Source organism: Myodes glareolus, chromosome 26 (assembly GCF_982192425.1).
Source record: "Myodes glareolus chromosome 26, mMyoGla1.1, whole genome shotgun sequence".
NCBI classification, from domain to species: domain Eukaryota; kingdom Metazoa; phylum Chordata; class Mammalia; order Rodentia; family Cricetidae; genus Myodes; species Myodes glareolus.
Window position 1 is genome coordinate 23,362,129 of NC_142051.1, and position 17,164 is coordinate 23,379,292.

General features: G+C 36.0%; 1 protein-coding gene across 6 annotated transcripts in view; it reads right to left on the bottom strand.

Annotated features, from left to right (window-relative positions):
• Positions 1-17,164, bottom strand: part of Ppp1r12a (protein phosphatase 1 regulatory subunit 12A) — a 113,603-nt gene that overhangs the window by 31,539 nt on the left and 64,900 nt on the right. For all 6 annotated transcript variants that reach the window (XM_085683378.2, XM_048418593.3, XM_085683376.2 and 3 more), the window contains exons 5-9: positions 14,284-14,428; positions 8,673-8,747; positions 7,989-8,077; positions 7,681-7,838; positions 5,604-5,728 (exon numbers count right to left, since the gene is read on the bottom strand). In XM_085683378.2, the coding sequence (XP_085539504.1) occupies positions 5,604-5,728; positions 7,681-7,838; positions 7,989-8,077; positions 8,673-8,747; positions 14,284-14,428 (592 nt within the window). The remainder of the gene's footprint in view (positions 1-5,603; positions 5,729-7,680; positions 7,839-7,988; positions 8,078-8,672; positions 8,748-14,283; positions 14,429-17,164) is intronic.

A 17,164-nucleotide genomic window follows, 5' to 3' on the forward strand; every position in this document is an offset into this window, starting at 1 on the left:
TTTGCTAAAATCTCTAGGTTAACAATGTTCAGTTATACTGACAGATGCTAGTGGACCTTTAACATTCTTCTGGTGTATTTTGTGATTAATTTCCATCAACAGTCTAGTTAGTTCACACTTCTCCAAATGCACACTGAATTATTTCAGGATATGAAACAAAGAAACAAGAACTCTAAGGACAAGTACAGTAACATCTCCTGGACACAACACAAGCTGTCATGATCTTATTTGTACCTAAATACCTAATAAACAAAAAAAAAGAGCAGTCCCTATACCCCTTTTGGACACAGCATTCCAGGATGCAATTCAGGCTGGCTTTGATGTGACAATCCTTCTGTCTCAGTCTCTCTAGTGCTGGGATTCTAGGAGTATGCCCACATGCTTGGCTACAAATAGCTATGTAATTCAGTAGTACACAGATATGCATGCACGCACACGCGTGCACACACACACACACCAGGTCTGAGACTATGGTGATATTCTATGCAGTGTGTTAGGCACTGAGTGAAATGTTTTTTGATTTCTGTGTTAAAAGTCTACACTTTAAGCTTTGCAGAACGCTGATCATAAATGAAAGAATGACCTATGCTCCAACAAGTTTATTCAAGGGCGATGAAATTGTGTTGTGTCACAAGTGGTGTATTAGATATTTTCTCCAAGTATTTAAAACTGTTAAAGCTATTCTTTGCTTGTTTGCTATGTAAAAATAGGCAGTGAACTGGCATTGGCTTACCAGACATATTTTATCAACCCCTGCTCCAACTACATCTTCTGCAAAATGAATTTTTTCCCACATGAGAAAGCAGACAGACAGAAGATAACATTTACGTGTACAGCAGAGGCCAACATGTAACAAATGTCTGCTCCTGTCTAGCTCTAAGCAAAGTTCTGTGCATGAGTTACTGTAACACTTCATGCACACAATGAAATTATTACTATTACTCATTTAGACTAGACACAAAGAGAGCAAGAATACCAATTCTGAAAATGACATCACTATATTTTAACAGCTGATAAACCTCCATATTAAAGATCAAGGATTTAGAATCAGATGGTCCAGATGTTTAAAAGTACCTTTCATTTTGAGCTGGTACATGAAGAAACCTACTGAAATATTTAACTGTAACTACCTTCTGGAAATTTCCTTCTCTTGTTTTATAACAGGACACCATGTCTCCATTCTTACTCCTTAGACCACTTTGTTTCTCTCTGGTTGACAACCTGATTGTGTTTATTCTTTCAACAGAAGATCTCTAAGAGTTAGCTTCTAGATATTCTTTCTTTTCTTCTTCTGCCAAGGGTTGAAAAATAGCTTTCTATTTCAAGGCAAATATTGAATTTACTAAGCGTATTCTAAAATTTGTGCTTTTCTAATTCAGTTCAACCTTTAAATTCCTAGTCTTTTCTTTTTATTAAAAGATTTTAGTTATTATGTATACAGTATTCCGTCTGCATGTATACCTGTGAGCCAGAAGAGGGCACCAGATCTTATTAAGGATGGTTTGTAAGCCACCATATGGTTGCTGGGAATTAAACTGTGGACTTCTGGAAGAACAGCCAGTTCTTTTAACCACTGAGCCATCTCTTCAGCCCTAAATTCCTAGTTTTAAATTAATTAATTTCTTTCCTTCCTTTTTTTTAAATTTTTTTTGAGACAGGGTTTTTCTGTGTAGCCCTGGCTGTCCCAGAACTCAACTTTGTAGACAAGGCTGGCCTTAAATTCACAGAGATCTTCCTGCTTCTGTTTCTAGAGTGTTGAGATTAAAGGCATGTGCCAACATGCCCAGATTCCTAGTCTTAAATTTCTTAATTTAAAAAGTCCCTCTTTTTCTCCCTCCCTACTTATCTACCTAGTTACCTACCTACCTGCCATGTGTGTACATGTGTACCATGGCATGTGAGGAACTCAGAGAACAATTTATGGGGTTTAGTTTTTTCCTTCTAATGCATGAGCTTCAGAGACTGAACCTAAGTTTCCAGGTTTAATGGCAAACGTCTTTACCCACTAAGTTATCTTGCTAGCCCTCGACTTAAATCCTATTTACCTATAGAATGGACCTCTTAAATTGCATTTGGAACTTAAAACCTAACATGTATCAACCAAATGCTTTTCCTTCCAAAATATCCGTTTTCTATTTCTAGTAAAGGCTCCAATGTTATCTCTTCAATGTCCCCTGTTTAAAACTTTGCAATCATGTTATTTTTCTGTCATTCTCTTCAATCTACAAATCAGGGACCATGTTTCAAAATTCCCTTCTGTCTTTTAAAAGTCCACGGCTATGTCCCTATTTATATACTTTATCACCGTGGGCAATCTTTCCTCCTTCTCTCATCATCATTAAATATATAGGGAATGAACTCTCACAGCACTGCTCACATATTTCCTGTGATCCTTACTATTAAACAAATTATTACCCCAGAAATCAAGGCATTCCATAACTTACCCTCATTTCCTGTTTTACTCTGTATATAAGTGGATGAAGCTAAAGCGATCAATTCAGTTCCCTATTATATATCATGCCTGGCTGTTCACTGTTTCTTGTCAGTCAAGTTATGCAAGCTTTTTCTCAATGCAAGTGCTGCTTATCCATCTCTCTCAAATGCTCTGGTTACATCCTCACACCGAATGGACTTTCCTCACCTTTACACTTTCATCTACACCAGTACACTAACATTGACGTACTGTACGTACCCATAGCACAAATGTCTTCATAAAATTATTGTTTTGCTTGACAAACTCTAAATTTTCACTATCTAGTAAACAAATATAGTTCACACTTCCTTGGTTCTATGAATTGCTGGAATTCCAATAGCTATTTTGACTAGAAAAAGTTCCGTAAGCTTATTTATTTAATTAATTATATTATTAACTACCAATTTAAAGTCTGAAATTAAAATGATGGTTTATGTATTTTCTAATTTCAGTTCTTTGTGGGTGTTTTTGGGTGGTGACGGGGTAAGGGCTGAGGGTGAAAACCTAAGCATCACACATGCTAGGAAGAGCTCGCTGCTAAACTGCACCCCTAGACCAAGCTGAGTTTCAAACATGAGACTCCCACAGATTATCATGTGGCATTATTCATATGCTTTTGCTCTTTTAGTTTAAGGATCAAAACTTAAGTCAATAAAAATGAACACATCTAATCGTTAGCTAATGGTCTTCTATACTAAAGGACTATAAAGTGACATTTAATAACACGCTGCTTGCTTCCACGTGTGAGTATTCCTTGGAGTGAGTGCACACATACAAATCCATAGTCTAGGCTCTGATAGACAAGGTTGAACAGTCGAAAAAAACTTTGTGTCAATACTAATGCACTTTCAAATTAATTTATAAGTAAATTTGCATTTGTTAAGTCTCTAATTGTTTATAGGCAAAACCTTTAAAAAATACTTAAAAACACTAAATGCTAAAGTAGATAAAAGTCTAAATACTATATATAAATTATGCCATACTGTAAGATTCTTCTATCATCAAAAATGTTCAGATTTTGAGTAAATTATGTCTTTATGTTTTGTCCAAATTGTTTATAAAATCTTAAGAATAAAAACTCAAACAATATGATCTTCAAGTTAAGTTACATGAGATTTTTCAAATATATAAATTATAGATGTGCAATGTTTAATTCAGTTTAATTACAGAATCAAGACTAAGATCTGAATTAAGCTTTTTTTTTTTCCTTACAGGAACGATATTTTTCCACTAAGGTTACACAGATACAAAGTACTTTTCATTAGTGTATTAGGTGTCAGCTAAAAAGTAAGCTGTGTTTGAGAAGGAAAACTGAACACAGGAAGTCTACTGTAACTTTTTCTACATCTTTATGAAAAGAACTGCTTAGTTAAATTATCAAAAAAGACATAGCTGATCTTGCCTAGCTATTAGCAGTGGCATATGGGAACTTGAAATAATCCTACGGTCTTAGTAAACAATAAATCAAAATACCTAAATGAAAGAAACACAAATTTAGTATTCTTGGAAGAAGCACATGACAGATGTAGAAGTGAAATAGAATATAGCTCAGTCAAACTCTGCTAATGCTAGTTAATTAGCAATCTGACAGCAATGTTCAAAATGGAACCAAAGTTTAAGAGCATTTCATGTCATGCATATGTAGTTATAGTCCTAAGAACTCGAGTTCTAGGAGAATCCAAGAAGCACTCAGTCCTAGAGCGGTAAGGAAACAATTCACCCCACCAGTGTCCTGATGCGCTAACTATGCACCAGTGACACCCATATATTTCCAGCACTGAGAACTGATGTTCTTTTTTCTCTTAGGCTTTTCTTAGGTTGAGTTTTGTTTATTTTTCCCCACTATCCAGACAAAGACTCTACTACAAAGTTATAGCCCCATCAGTCAGGATTTCAGAAGAGTTATACTGACTAAGGAGGTTAAGAAAATTCTTATATATACTATTAGTGAGGATTTAAAATCAGTCCTCAAGTCCCCTCAACCCAAACACTGCCAGATACACAACAGAACACATCTCAAGACTGAGATACAATAACCAAACACAACATCCAAGTTGTCCAATTTCTACCCAGACAAATCAATAAAAGGTATTACTGAAGCACAATCTGGAAAACCTGCACACACACATTAATTAGCACAGATTATATTATTATAAACTGTGTATTGCATCAAAGTTAACTCTCCTATGCATGATTATTTTTACTGTGGGAATGAAGGATAACAGGTCCTAAGAACTGACATAATCAGGGTAAAAGTTAATGGTGACTGCAATAGGTACATTTTTAAATGTTCTGGAGAAGGCACAAACAAGTGAGCTCACTACAGGTAAGTAAGGGCTGCTGAGGACAAGCATGTATGAAGAATCCCGAAGGTTAAGAAAAGCACATGGGAAGCTCTTCCCATTACTCTGCTTAAGAGCGAGCAGCACACCACTAGGAAAGAGCTTTGAGCTTTGGTGTGGAAGGGAGGGGGCAACAGAAGAAACGAAGTTTTGGGATTATCCTTCATCGCTGGTCACGCTATTATCTCTCAATTAATTTTTACATTATTAATTTTATTTATCTTGGTTTTGTTTGGTAAGAAAAACAGTAATTTACCCAAAATAAAAACAAGTAACAAGTCTGGTTTTTCTAATATGCATTTACTGGCATATGACAGTGGCATGCCAGGTCATAAATTGGAAAAAAAATTAGATTATTGTTTTTTCCCCTGACTTTTGGGCCTTATTTGACTTCTCATGCTGTGCTTTCCAAGGTGAGTAATTATCATTATATGACTCTAGTTAAAAGAGACAAAAAAATAAAAACCTGAGTTTCTCGAAAGAAAAGCTTATTGAAAATAAAAACTACCATTCCTGCCAATTTATATATTATAAAAGGTTTTGATTTCCTGCTATACTTTATTAACTTTATATACTTTATTATCAATATAGTATCAATCAACTTACTATCAATTACAAAAGGCAAAAACACCCCTCTATGCCACAGTTCAGAGGAAATTACATATTAAGAGCAGAAAAATATGGTATGTTTTGAAACAACTATAAACATTGCAAACGATTTAAACCAGGTCCTGCAAATGGTACATAAACTGAATACATGTATGTTTCAAAACTGAGTCTTGGCTTACCTTTTTAATAGGTGACGTAGGGGTACCCTGACTGGAAGACAGTGTAGGCGTCGTTGCAGCTGCAGGAGCTGCTTGTGTGCTGGAAGTGTGAGCATTAGTTACAGAAGCCATTGCTTTTGTCTTATCTATGAAAAACAAACAAAAAAATTAAGAGTTGAGAGTTTACAGGAACGAGGCTTCTGTAGCTCTTCCCCTATTGCTATCACTGTGTGTGTGTGTGCGTGTATTTAATGGTTCTGTGAATGTATGTTCACATGCATGCAGAGACCCAGTCAACATCATGCAGTTTTTCAGTGAACCTGAAGCCTACTAACTCCAGATAGTCTAGGATCTCCTGTCTGTGCCTCCTGAAGGTTGGCATCCCAAGTAGCCAGCATGTCTGCCTAGCTTTCCTATGTGCTCTGGAGTTAGGAATTCTGGTGCTTACACTTTATCTGTTGAGCTGCCTCTCCAGCCCAGCAGTAGGTTTGAGAGGAGTTTCTAGAAATCGGTCTTTATGGATGCGGAACTTTAAATAACATTAACAAACAAACGAGGGCACAAATAGGACCTAACTTCAGTAACTTAAAACTAGAGCATGGTTTTCACTCTGTGGGTCACAACCATTGGAAACCATGTTATTTCCAACGGCCTTAGGAACTGAAATACCGTTCAGCGGCAAAATTAGTTCTGAAGGAACAACGGAAATAAAAGTATGGTTTGGGTTACTAAGACCATTGAAAATATGTGTTTCCTGATGACTGTGATCCACAGGTTGAGAACTGCTGAACTAGAGGGAAAATCTTAAGTAAACTTAAAATTTGAATGCTTAGAAATATTAGTAAAAAACCTATAACAGTCATTAATTTTCTAACGAAGTTACTAATATTCAACATCATTATTCCAGTAAATCTTAAAAAAATACTTTTGACAACAGTTTATAGTCATATCAATATGGTTAAATGTCCCAGAGATTATGACTTTCTTGCTTGCAAGAAATCTGAAGTTAAATATACACAATTTCATTTTTTCTTGAAATAATGTACTTAACTTATAGAGTGTCATTCAAAAAATACCCACTACTTCTATATTTCAACTGTTGTAGGCACAGGAGATAAACCAACCAAAGAAAGTTTCAAATATTGCATGACGTTTTCATTCTATGAAAAATAATGAACTCATGTACAACCATTCAGCTTATTAAGTAAATTATCAATATTAAGACCCTGGTATTATAGTATAGTTGTCATATATTACTTGCGTGTACTATAAGAGTGTAGACACAGTGCCAGGAGGTGGTGGTGCACATCCTTAATCCCAGCACTTGGGAGGCAGAGGCAGGTGGATCTTTCTGAGTTTGAGGCCAGCCTGATCTACAAAAGCTACAGAGAAGCCTTGTCTTGAGAAACTAGAAGACTAAAGATACGAACTAAAAGATTATTGAAAAAATAACTCATGGCTGCCTTTTGAGAGGAAGAAAAAGAAAGCTAAGGAAGATTTTAAAGGCAGCTGCATATAATATCTGCATTTTACTAAAAAGAAAATTTGAAGTATGATTGAGCTTCAAGAGTTATTACTTCTGAAATCTTAGTAGCTAGAATATGAATGTTTATTATATTATACTTTGCCATATCTTCAAATTTCTCAAAACAAACCAATTCCTCCACAGCCCCTCCGCTCTTTGGGAGAACCTGGGAAGCTGACAGAGTCAGCCTTCTAGATTACTGAATCACAGTGAATCCCTGTATTCTTGAATGCTGGGAAGCCGCTCAAACTTTATCCATACGATCCTCTAGGCCCAAGGACACTCTGAGAAGCCTCTGTACCACCTTCGGCTGGGAAGCCGCTCAAACTCTATCCGTACCATCCTCTATCTAGGTCCTAGGACACTGTGAGAAGCCTCTGTACCTTCTTCAAATCTAAAGACACATCAGCAGTGTGGAGGGGAGCTACCACCTCCTGACAAGCAGAAAACAATAAACTAACAGGTTATCAAGATAGACACAACAGGTAGCAAGCCTGTACAAAAAAGCAAAAACTGAAGCCTTTCTTACATAAGAACAGTAAAATTAAAATGAATGGATACTCCCAAGCTTACCGGCCTCCCCTTCGGACTCTGAGTCATCTTCCTCATCTTCCTCGCTGGAGCAGCTCGACTCATCCTTCTTTCCTTCCTCCTCCTCATCAGCCTTTTCTTGTTCCAGAGACTCAATGCGAGATGCATTTTTCTCTGGCTCAATAATCAGTGTTTCTTTGCTGTGAAAGGAAAACAAACTTCAATTGATTGTAAACATCAAAGGTCCAAATACATTATCAGTTTCCCTCAGACACACACCAGTAGCTTCAGTGGCCATAGCATTATTCCATTCCTAGCAGAAATAAACCCCTCCTTCATCAATTACTCACTTCTTAAATGTCTTCTGGGGCTGATTATTTTCCATATTTGCTGTTGACTCGATTAGTGGAGATTTCTTATCCCGTTTTTCACTATGAAGCTTTATCCACAGTTATGCAAGGAAAGAAGCATAATATCAATCAGCACAGTACAGAGTATAAAGAGATGAAGCTATTAAAAATGTCACTTTAAAAAGATATCAATTTTAACTACAAAGAAAAGCTTGAAAACCAGTTGGTAGTTTTAAACACAACAAACCCCAGGAATTCTAATCAGCAATAAAAAGAAAAATGTCAATCCTTCTGTCTTCAGCTCACGGAAGTCAGGGTCCACTGTCTACTTATGATGGTGACTGACAGTAACGTATGTAGACTCTATCCCCTAGTTATGGCATTCCCTGCTTGTTTGGGGCCTTCTATTATAAATGCAGGGTTTATGATCATACCTTTTAAGCATATTGTCTTAGGAAATTAGAAAAACATGTTTTAAGTACTCATTTTGTAAAAGGCAAGACACAGAAATAGGTAACCAACAATATGGGTGACCCAACCCCACCACCCCTATACTCTAGATCATTGTCATTTGTGATTATTAAGAGTAACTATAAAACAATATAAAATAGTACCACAACATCTCAACTGTTCAAAGCTATGGCAAATTCATTAATATAAGCAATTTTTAGCTATCAAACATACCAGATTTTGTTTCTTTTGCAACTCTTCTAGATATCCTAAAATGTCTTCATCTGCTACATCAAAGGCTGTCTGGCCCTAGATAGGAAATGAGAAGCAGTAAAAATTCAATAAATCACAAATTTTGATAAATATAAATAAATCACAATTTTGAATAACCACTTAGAAATGTGAGCACACACACATTTCATGTTCATGTTGGTATATATGCACGTGTGCGAGTACCGATATGGAGGTTAGAGGGCACTGTTGGATCTGTCCTCCAGAGTCTGTTTCTTACAGGCCTGAAACTCAAAAGTAAGCTACACTGGGCCAGTGAGCACCAAGGACATAAAAGTTCAAGCTACCCCACCCAGCCTTTTATAGCGTTCTGGGGATTGAACTCAGGTCATAAGACTTGCAAAGGAAGCACTCCAGTGACTAAGCTAACTCTCCATTTCCTGGAAACAGGTATACAAAGAACTCCAATGCTACATGAGAAATTCATGTGTGAGAACAGTGGAACACAATACTTTCCTTACATTTTAGTACCAGAATGAGCCAATGTTATTTTGAGTATATTTATAGCAGTAACTTCACACTACAATTTTAGAAACTTTCACCACCCTCAAAAGAATAAGCATATCCTAAAGTGTCTTCCTACCTTCTTCCCATGTCTCCTAACTAAGGCAATCACTAACCTACCTTGTATATATATTTGCTTACGCTAAACATTTTACATGAATCGAACTATACAAAACTCCTTTAGATAGGTTTGTTTCACTTTATATGCTGCCAAGATTAATTTATGTTATAACATGTATTACTAGTTCATTCCCATTCACTGAAAAATGAACACATGAAAAATGTACACATTGTTCTCTGCCTATAATAAGAAGCACTACTTGGATGAAGAGCAGGACTGCTCCTGCGGAGGACCCAAGTTCAGTTCCTTGCATTTACACTGGTGTCTGCCTGTAACTCCAGTTCTGGGGGATCTGATACCTGTGGCCTCCATTCAAGTGCACCTGCATTTAAAGTGCATATACTCACAGATACATACACATACAAATAATTAAAATAATAAAAATAAGTCTTTAAAAAGACACTGCTATGAAGACTGTCGCACAGTTTGTGCGTGTGTGTACGGGGGGGGCAATTTCCATGTTAAAAGTGAAATTAATGAGTCATGTGGTTACTCTAGGTTTTGAAGCCTTTTAATTCGATTATGTCCTAAAACTTAAACATGTTTGTGTGTGCACGCACACACACGTGTATGCTTATGCAGCAGCTTCAAGCATTGCTTACTTTTAAAAATGAGTTCAAAGGAACACTTGTTATTTGTATTCCCTGTGGAATAACATTCAAGGTTTTAAAGTCACCTTTCTCAACCAAACCAAGGGGTGAAGGTCTAACATCTCTCCTGACCAATTTCAGCCTGAAGCAGTAAAAGCTAAGAATTAAACTGACTTCAAAAAACAAAACAAACCCCAAACCAAGATCTGTAATAAAATAACTGGTTCAGAATTTTAAGACAGAAATTCAGTTTTGATACAATGTACTCTTTGTATTCTAAAATGTTTGAAGCTCTATATTTTAATGCAATTTGTGTTTTTAAATATGTCCTTATGTTCAAATAACTCACTGATTTCTTAAACACTTATCAAATCCTATGAAGAAAATCCCATTAAGAATTTTATGAATTGTAATTATATTTGAAATATAATATATTATATATTATATAGTTGAAATTTCTCTTTTTAATAGCTAGAAACCAGTAACTTTACTAACTAATAACCCTTCTTCTCATTTTCTCCCGTGATTAATGACTCTGCTTTGCAAATAGCAGCAGATAGAGAATGAAAACTAAAGTAAAATGTGGGCTATAAAGAGAGAAAACATTTCAATGTAAAAAGCACCCCCACCACCTATCAACATGTATCAGGAACACAAGCACGGGCTGCACGCAATCTGCAAGACACGGAGTCTGGGCATTATGAGACTTGCAGCTATCCTCACACGCCACTGGCGTTACCAATAGAATGCAAGCACAGGAGCACACAGCTTAGTCAGGTGAAGCAACTGTGCACGTCTAAGGACACAGAGATGAGATATTGAAAAGTAGGAACTTGTCAAATCAAGGGAACAAAACAAGCTGCTTGACAAATCAGTGCAATACACCTCCTCACAGCGGAGCCACAGATCTGCCAAGGCCATGGTTTGACTCTAACTTCATCATCTCTTCATTTTTTTCTTTCTCATTCACTTTAAATGAACTGCTTTTGCAGACAAGATCTCTTTAAATCTTTAGAACTAGCAGTGAAGTGGGTTCTAGAAACTGTTGATGACTTTCAGTGTTCAGACAAGAAAGCCTGAGTGCTAACAGCAGGGTCACGGAGGTGAGAGAAGCAGACGTGGGGACAGAATCCAGGCCTGCATGCATATGATGTGACTGCACAGTATGCAAAAATGAGGTCAGGCAGGATTAGGATGGGAAGAATACCCGTGCCACTAGCAGCAGAAATACTGAAACCTGTATGACATCAAGATAATAATATGCTCTAACTGTTGTGCAGGAACAGAAATTCCAATAAGAAAACTATCATCAATGATATTAAAGAAGAGACAATAGGTACATTCTAGTAATTATTTTAATAAAAAGCAAAATAAAAACTTTTATATTTAAAATCAATATTAAGAGTTAAAATGTTTTACAGTTTGTAGACAAAAAGTTGAGAAAAGTTTCTATCATTTCTAACATAGACTTTTATAGACTTTAAAGGATTTGTATATTTTCTATACTAATATTGTTTTCCACATGTTATATTTTTATTTTTTAAAAAATCTTTCAAGTGTACGGTGTGAACATGTGTATACATGTTGGTATGTGTTTGGGCCCTAAATCATGTATTTTACTGTCAAGACATGTAAACGCTCACAGTACCGTAAGAGCCTTTACTTGACGTTTTAAAGAAAACAAGTACTCATAAAAGGGCCCGAAGACATGGCGCAGAGGTTAAGACCTCTGACTTCTCTAACAGGGGAAAGAAGTTTAATTCCCAGAGCCCACATGGTGACTCACAACCATCTACAGAGCTCTAGTTCTAGAAGATTCAACTTCTGGCCTTTGTGGGCACTTTACATACACGGTGGAGAGATATATGCAGGCAAAACACCCAGACACATAAAATAAAAACAAATTTTTAAAAAGTACTAATGAAAGAAGGAAATAATATGATAAAAGTCACATAGCAGGTTTACACAATTGGTACAAAAGGATTTGCTCTAATAAAGCATAAGATACGCCAAGTGCAGAGGCTCTATAATTCTGGCACTACAAAGTCTATGGTAGAAGAATCAAGAGTTTGAGGTCAGCCTGGACTACACAGTGAGTTGTGGATAACCTTGAACTATTATAGAAAGTACTTTTACAAAAATAAAAAGGACCCCTGATTGGTGCCACACACCTGTAATCCTAGCTGGGAAAACATAGGCAGGCGGATCTCTGTGAGTTTAAGGCCAGCCTGGTTTACACAGTGAGTTCCAGGATAGCCAGGGCTATAAAAGGAACCCTGATTCAATACCCCCCTCCCCCGAAAAAAATTCTTGCTGCCTGGGTTCTGGGGTTCTGTCCCAGCATCCACATGCTGGCTTACAGCCATTTGTAACTCAGCCAGTCCCAGCGAAGCCAACAGCCTTTTCTGACCTGTTCAGGTATCAGGCATGTAGGCGGTGCACATTGCAGGTAAAATACTTACACATATTTTAAAAAATTAAGAAAAATATAACAAAAAACAGAGAACACAGCTTGACCCACATAAGAAAGTCATGTAACTATTGAATTTTTAAATAAACCTAAAAAATTATGACTAAATATGGTATAAAAGCATTTAGAATTCTGTCTATGTGATGCCTATTAAAATGTTTTTAAAGTCTTGCATTTTAAAAGAAATTTTAGTAGAAATAAGAAAAACACATTGTAGTGAAACAATGGAAAAAAGAAACCTAAAGAAAGAGAAAAAAAAAAGAGAAAACCTTAAAGTGAGGCTTTAGGAAAGTATTCAGCTTCTCTGGGCACATCCCTAAACCTGCAAACACAACTCCTGAGGTTGGTGAAAGGGTAATGTTAGATAATGCATATGAAAAGGCAGGGCATTAGAGACTATAAGAAAAAAGTCACTAACATAACAGAATAAAGAAAAATTAGAACAAATCTATAGAAACAAAAGAAGTTGCTGTAATAGTGATAAGAAAATTCAATGTTAGAAAATAAAATGATTTTATTTTCATGTGTAAATATGTATTATATCTAAGAAGAAGATAATTATAGGCCAAATGCAAAATTAAATTCTTCTCATATAGATTATGTATTACATATGTCTCAGAGAATACCAACCCAGCCAGGGAAACATAGCACGTTATACTCAGAAGTTACATTATCTTTTTGGAAAACTGTTTCAATTAAAAAAAAATCTTCTGGGGCTGGAGAGATAGCTCAGCGGTTAAGAGCATTGCCTGCTCTTCCAAAGGTCCTGAGTTCAATTCCCGGCAACCACATGGTGGCTCACAACCATCTGTAATGAGGTCTGGTGCCGTCTTCTGGCTTGCAGACATACACACAGACAGAATATTGTATACATAATAAATAAATAAATAAATATTAAAAAAATCTTCCTTTCTAGTCTTTTTTGGAAGTCACCTTTACTAAATAAATCAATTATTGATACTACTCATGTGAGCAGTAAGTGGCCTGTAATCATACTGGAAGAAAGCTGGAACGCAGGCAGACCAGAGCTCATATAACAGAACACACACTTTAAGCTTTCAACTGTGAGTACGTGAAACCTGTCTATCAACATGGAGTAGGAGACTAACTAGCAAGAATATTGTGTTCACTGACAAAATGACAGTATTTGAATGGGAAAAGTGATCCAAGAAACCTGGTAGCTTTATCTCCATGATTTTGTAAAAACATGATGCACAGCATTTATTTTTTTCCCCATTTCCTATATCCAATTATGGATCATGAAGTAATTCATTACCCACTGAACAGTTTTCTTGTCAGGGCTCTATCTCAGCAATCTCATTTCAGAATCCAATGTCACTAACTACTGTGACAGGCTAGTAAGATTATCATCAGCCAGCTGAGGCAGTGTAAGCCTGCAATCTCAGTACATGTGAGGTGGAAGCAGGAGATCAGTCTCAATATAAACCTCAGTGACATAAAGAACCAGTCTTATATCAGACACTGTCTCCGAACAAACAAGCCCTAGCCTTAAAGATGATCAGTCAAAAAGAATGAGAAACACCCTAGTACACTGTTCTGACTTATACTGACAGCAGTAAACGTTTAAACACATAATTTCTGAATATATGAGTATCTAAAAATATAGTAGCTATGCAAGTCTTCAAATGTTCTGTACATGTGTGATAAAATAATTACTCAAGGAGTCCTACTCCCTTTTCCACAGAACAGAGCACAAATACCTCATTTGGAAGCAATGACAAAAACAACTTAAACGTTAATAAATAGATTAATAATGGACAGCAGATAAAGGTCACATAATTAATAATCTTGGATTATGTTGTGGTTAGAACTTTGTTTCTAGTGTTAAAATATGTTTAAAAGGCCTACCACTTTGTTGACCATCTCCATATCACACAGATTGTCCACTAAAATTCGACATGCTTCTTCTTTACCCCAATGAGCTGCAGCATGAAGAGGTGTCCAGCCATCATAATCTTTAATATTAACATCATAGCCTGCCTGTATTAAAAGTCTAAAGAAATTACAGTCAATTAGATAATCATTAAAATCTAGAAATTAACAAACATGATCAACAGCCTTCTATCATGCAATTTAAGCACAATTAGCAATTTAATTCTTTTCAGACTTCCAAGTCCTCCTCCTCTTAATGAATTAACTAGGTCAAATGGAAAGTAACTTAAAGAAGACACTTGAGTCATTGCCACAATGAGCTTTTAATTAACGCTAATGATCTTAACTCTTACAGTCTGATATGACACTGATTAATTCTTGTTAGTATCACTTGTAAGTGAAAATTTTCACCAAGAAGCCCAGTTTTAAAAGTAAGATTAAGCACAATGGATCAATCTGTGCATAAAGCTTATTTGCTGCTGCAAGAGCTATCTTTAGATGTCCAGATGATACATCATCTCAGGCCAAATGTGGCCTAAAAATATATTAGAATCCAAGAAGCTTATTTTGTAACGCTTAGCTGCTTTGTATTTGAGGAAATGGTTTATGAAAGCTTTTTGAACCTTTATGATCTACTACAAAAATTTTCAAAAGAAACTGATAATCTGTTAGGAACAAACAAAGCGAAACATGAATTTCAAGGTACTGAGTCTTCTATTTTGCATCAGTAGAAAGCAGATATTCCAATCACTAACAAGCTATAAAATAGAAATACATTTTTAAAACAATGCAAAGAGTAATATAAATTAGCATGCCCTTCTAACTGCACAGTGACACCGACCTTCGTTTTATTCAGAAATTATGTTCACATAATAAACCTATAAGTTGCATATAGCACAGCCCAACACACAAGCAAACAATGCTTTACATCAGAAATCTAGTATACTTTTACCTGACTCTCCAAGAAGGTGAGCTTGAGAAGGGCTTCTTTTTACCTATAGGAGGTGGTAGTGACAGCTAATGTATAATCACCTATTTGTTTACTGTTAGAAGTGGTGGTTATGTGTAAATGTTCACATCTGTAGTCACTGCACTTAGGTGGCTGAGGCAGGTGACTGCTGCTAGTCTGGGTTAAAGAGTGAGATTGTGTAAAATAAGCTAAAACATAAGAAATATAAACCGGCCTATTAATTATAATATCTAGCTATAGCAGCTATTTCCAAACTTAGCTCATTACCAAAGCCATCCTAAAATCTTGGTTTAATAAAAATTATTCTCCAGGTCAACTATAGCACTATTGAATCAGCACATCAGGGCTGTAATTATTAGGGCTTTGTCCATCCAAATATATTTTGTTGGTTTTGAGACTATCTTACTACACAAGACAAGCCAATGGTGAACCTGCCTCAGTCTCCTAAGTAGAGGGACTGCAGCACGTGCCACCATGTCTGCTGGCCTGGCTGTTCGTCTATCTCCATTCATCCCTAATTTTACATACAGGACATTTGTACAAAAATAATGCTTATTATAATACTCCTATACGGTTCTTATAATACTGCCTGGTTTTTGTCTGCAGACCGGTATTTAAAAGCAATGATCTAAAGAACAGGCTAACAGATGTAAACAGATCTCCTTTATTGTACATATGACCAGAATTTGTATTAATAGAGGGAAAAATAACACTAGACTATTAGATAATAAAAACATATTCTCATTAGGCAATATGAACTTTAACAACATGAAATTATAAATACTTGGGAGTGGGTGTAGAGGGAAGACTTTAGCAGGAAAATACATCTTCAACATAGTTCTCTAAATGTGCCAGGTTCTATGAGGACGCTTAGAAGAAAAAAAAAAAACAAAACAAAAATTAAAAGAAGATAAAGAAGAATAAAGAATAAAGAAGAAGAAAAGCACCCACACTCAGAGAGCTTCTGACGGGCAGCAAATGAGAAGACAAAACCCAGCCCCACAGACAGATTCTATGGGGATGCAATGGCGGCAGAGAAGGAAAACCATCAAAATCACACTGAAAGGAGCTGTGTATGATCACAGGGAGAGAAAGCAGAAGGCCTCATTTGGAATAGGTTTCTTCTTTTCATTATTTATCTTATTTACCTATTTACGTAAGTACTAAACACACCTCCAAACACACTACAGACCATACCACATACAGAACATGCACACACATACAACACACACACACACATACACACCCACAAACCACATACACAAATATGCACATGCAAAAATACAATGGAAGGATATTATCCCAAGTTGTACATTGCTAATTAGTTTACAATACTACAGATTTTGACAACTCCATGAGAAGGTACATCTACAAATCTAATTTTTAATTTAATACTTATTTCTTCACTTGATTTTGATATTTCATAACACTAATATTCTTTCTATAATACAAAGGAAATTTTCTCATTTATGTTTTAACTGCTAGAGTCTTCCATGGAAACTATGTACCATCATTTATTAAGCAATTCTTCTATTCTTATTACAAATTATATTGCCAACACATAACTTTCTTCTTAAGTGAGATCTGTAAAAAGCTCCTAGAAGTAGAACTGCTGAGATAAAGAATAATTATTATTGCTTGGTAGCTCACTACATTCACATTACTTATAATGGAGTTGAAAAATACAGAAAAGCTTTAGATTAGAAAGAAACAGGGAAAAACAAGAAAACAAATTAACCACGTTACTATTCTAAGAGAGACCTACATTATTGAAGGTGTAATTAAAATGGTCAAGAAATCTGGAAAGGGCTCCTTTATTGTTTTTATTAAGAAGTCACACACACACACACACACACACACACACACACACACGAACATTGCTGCAAG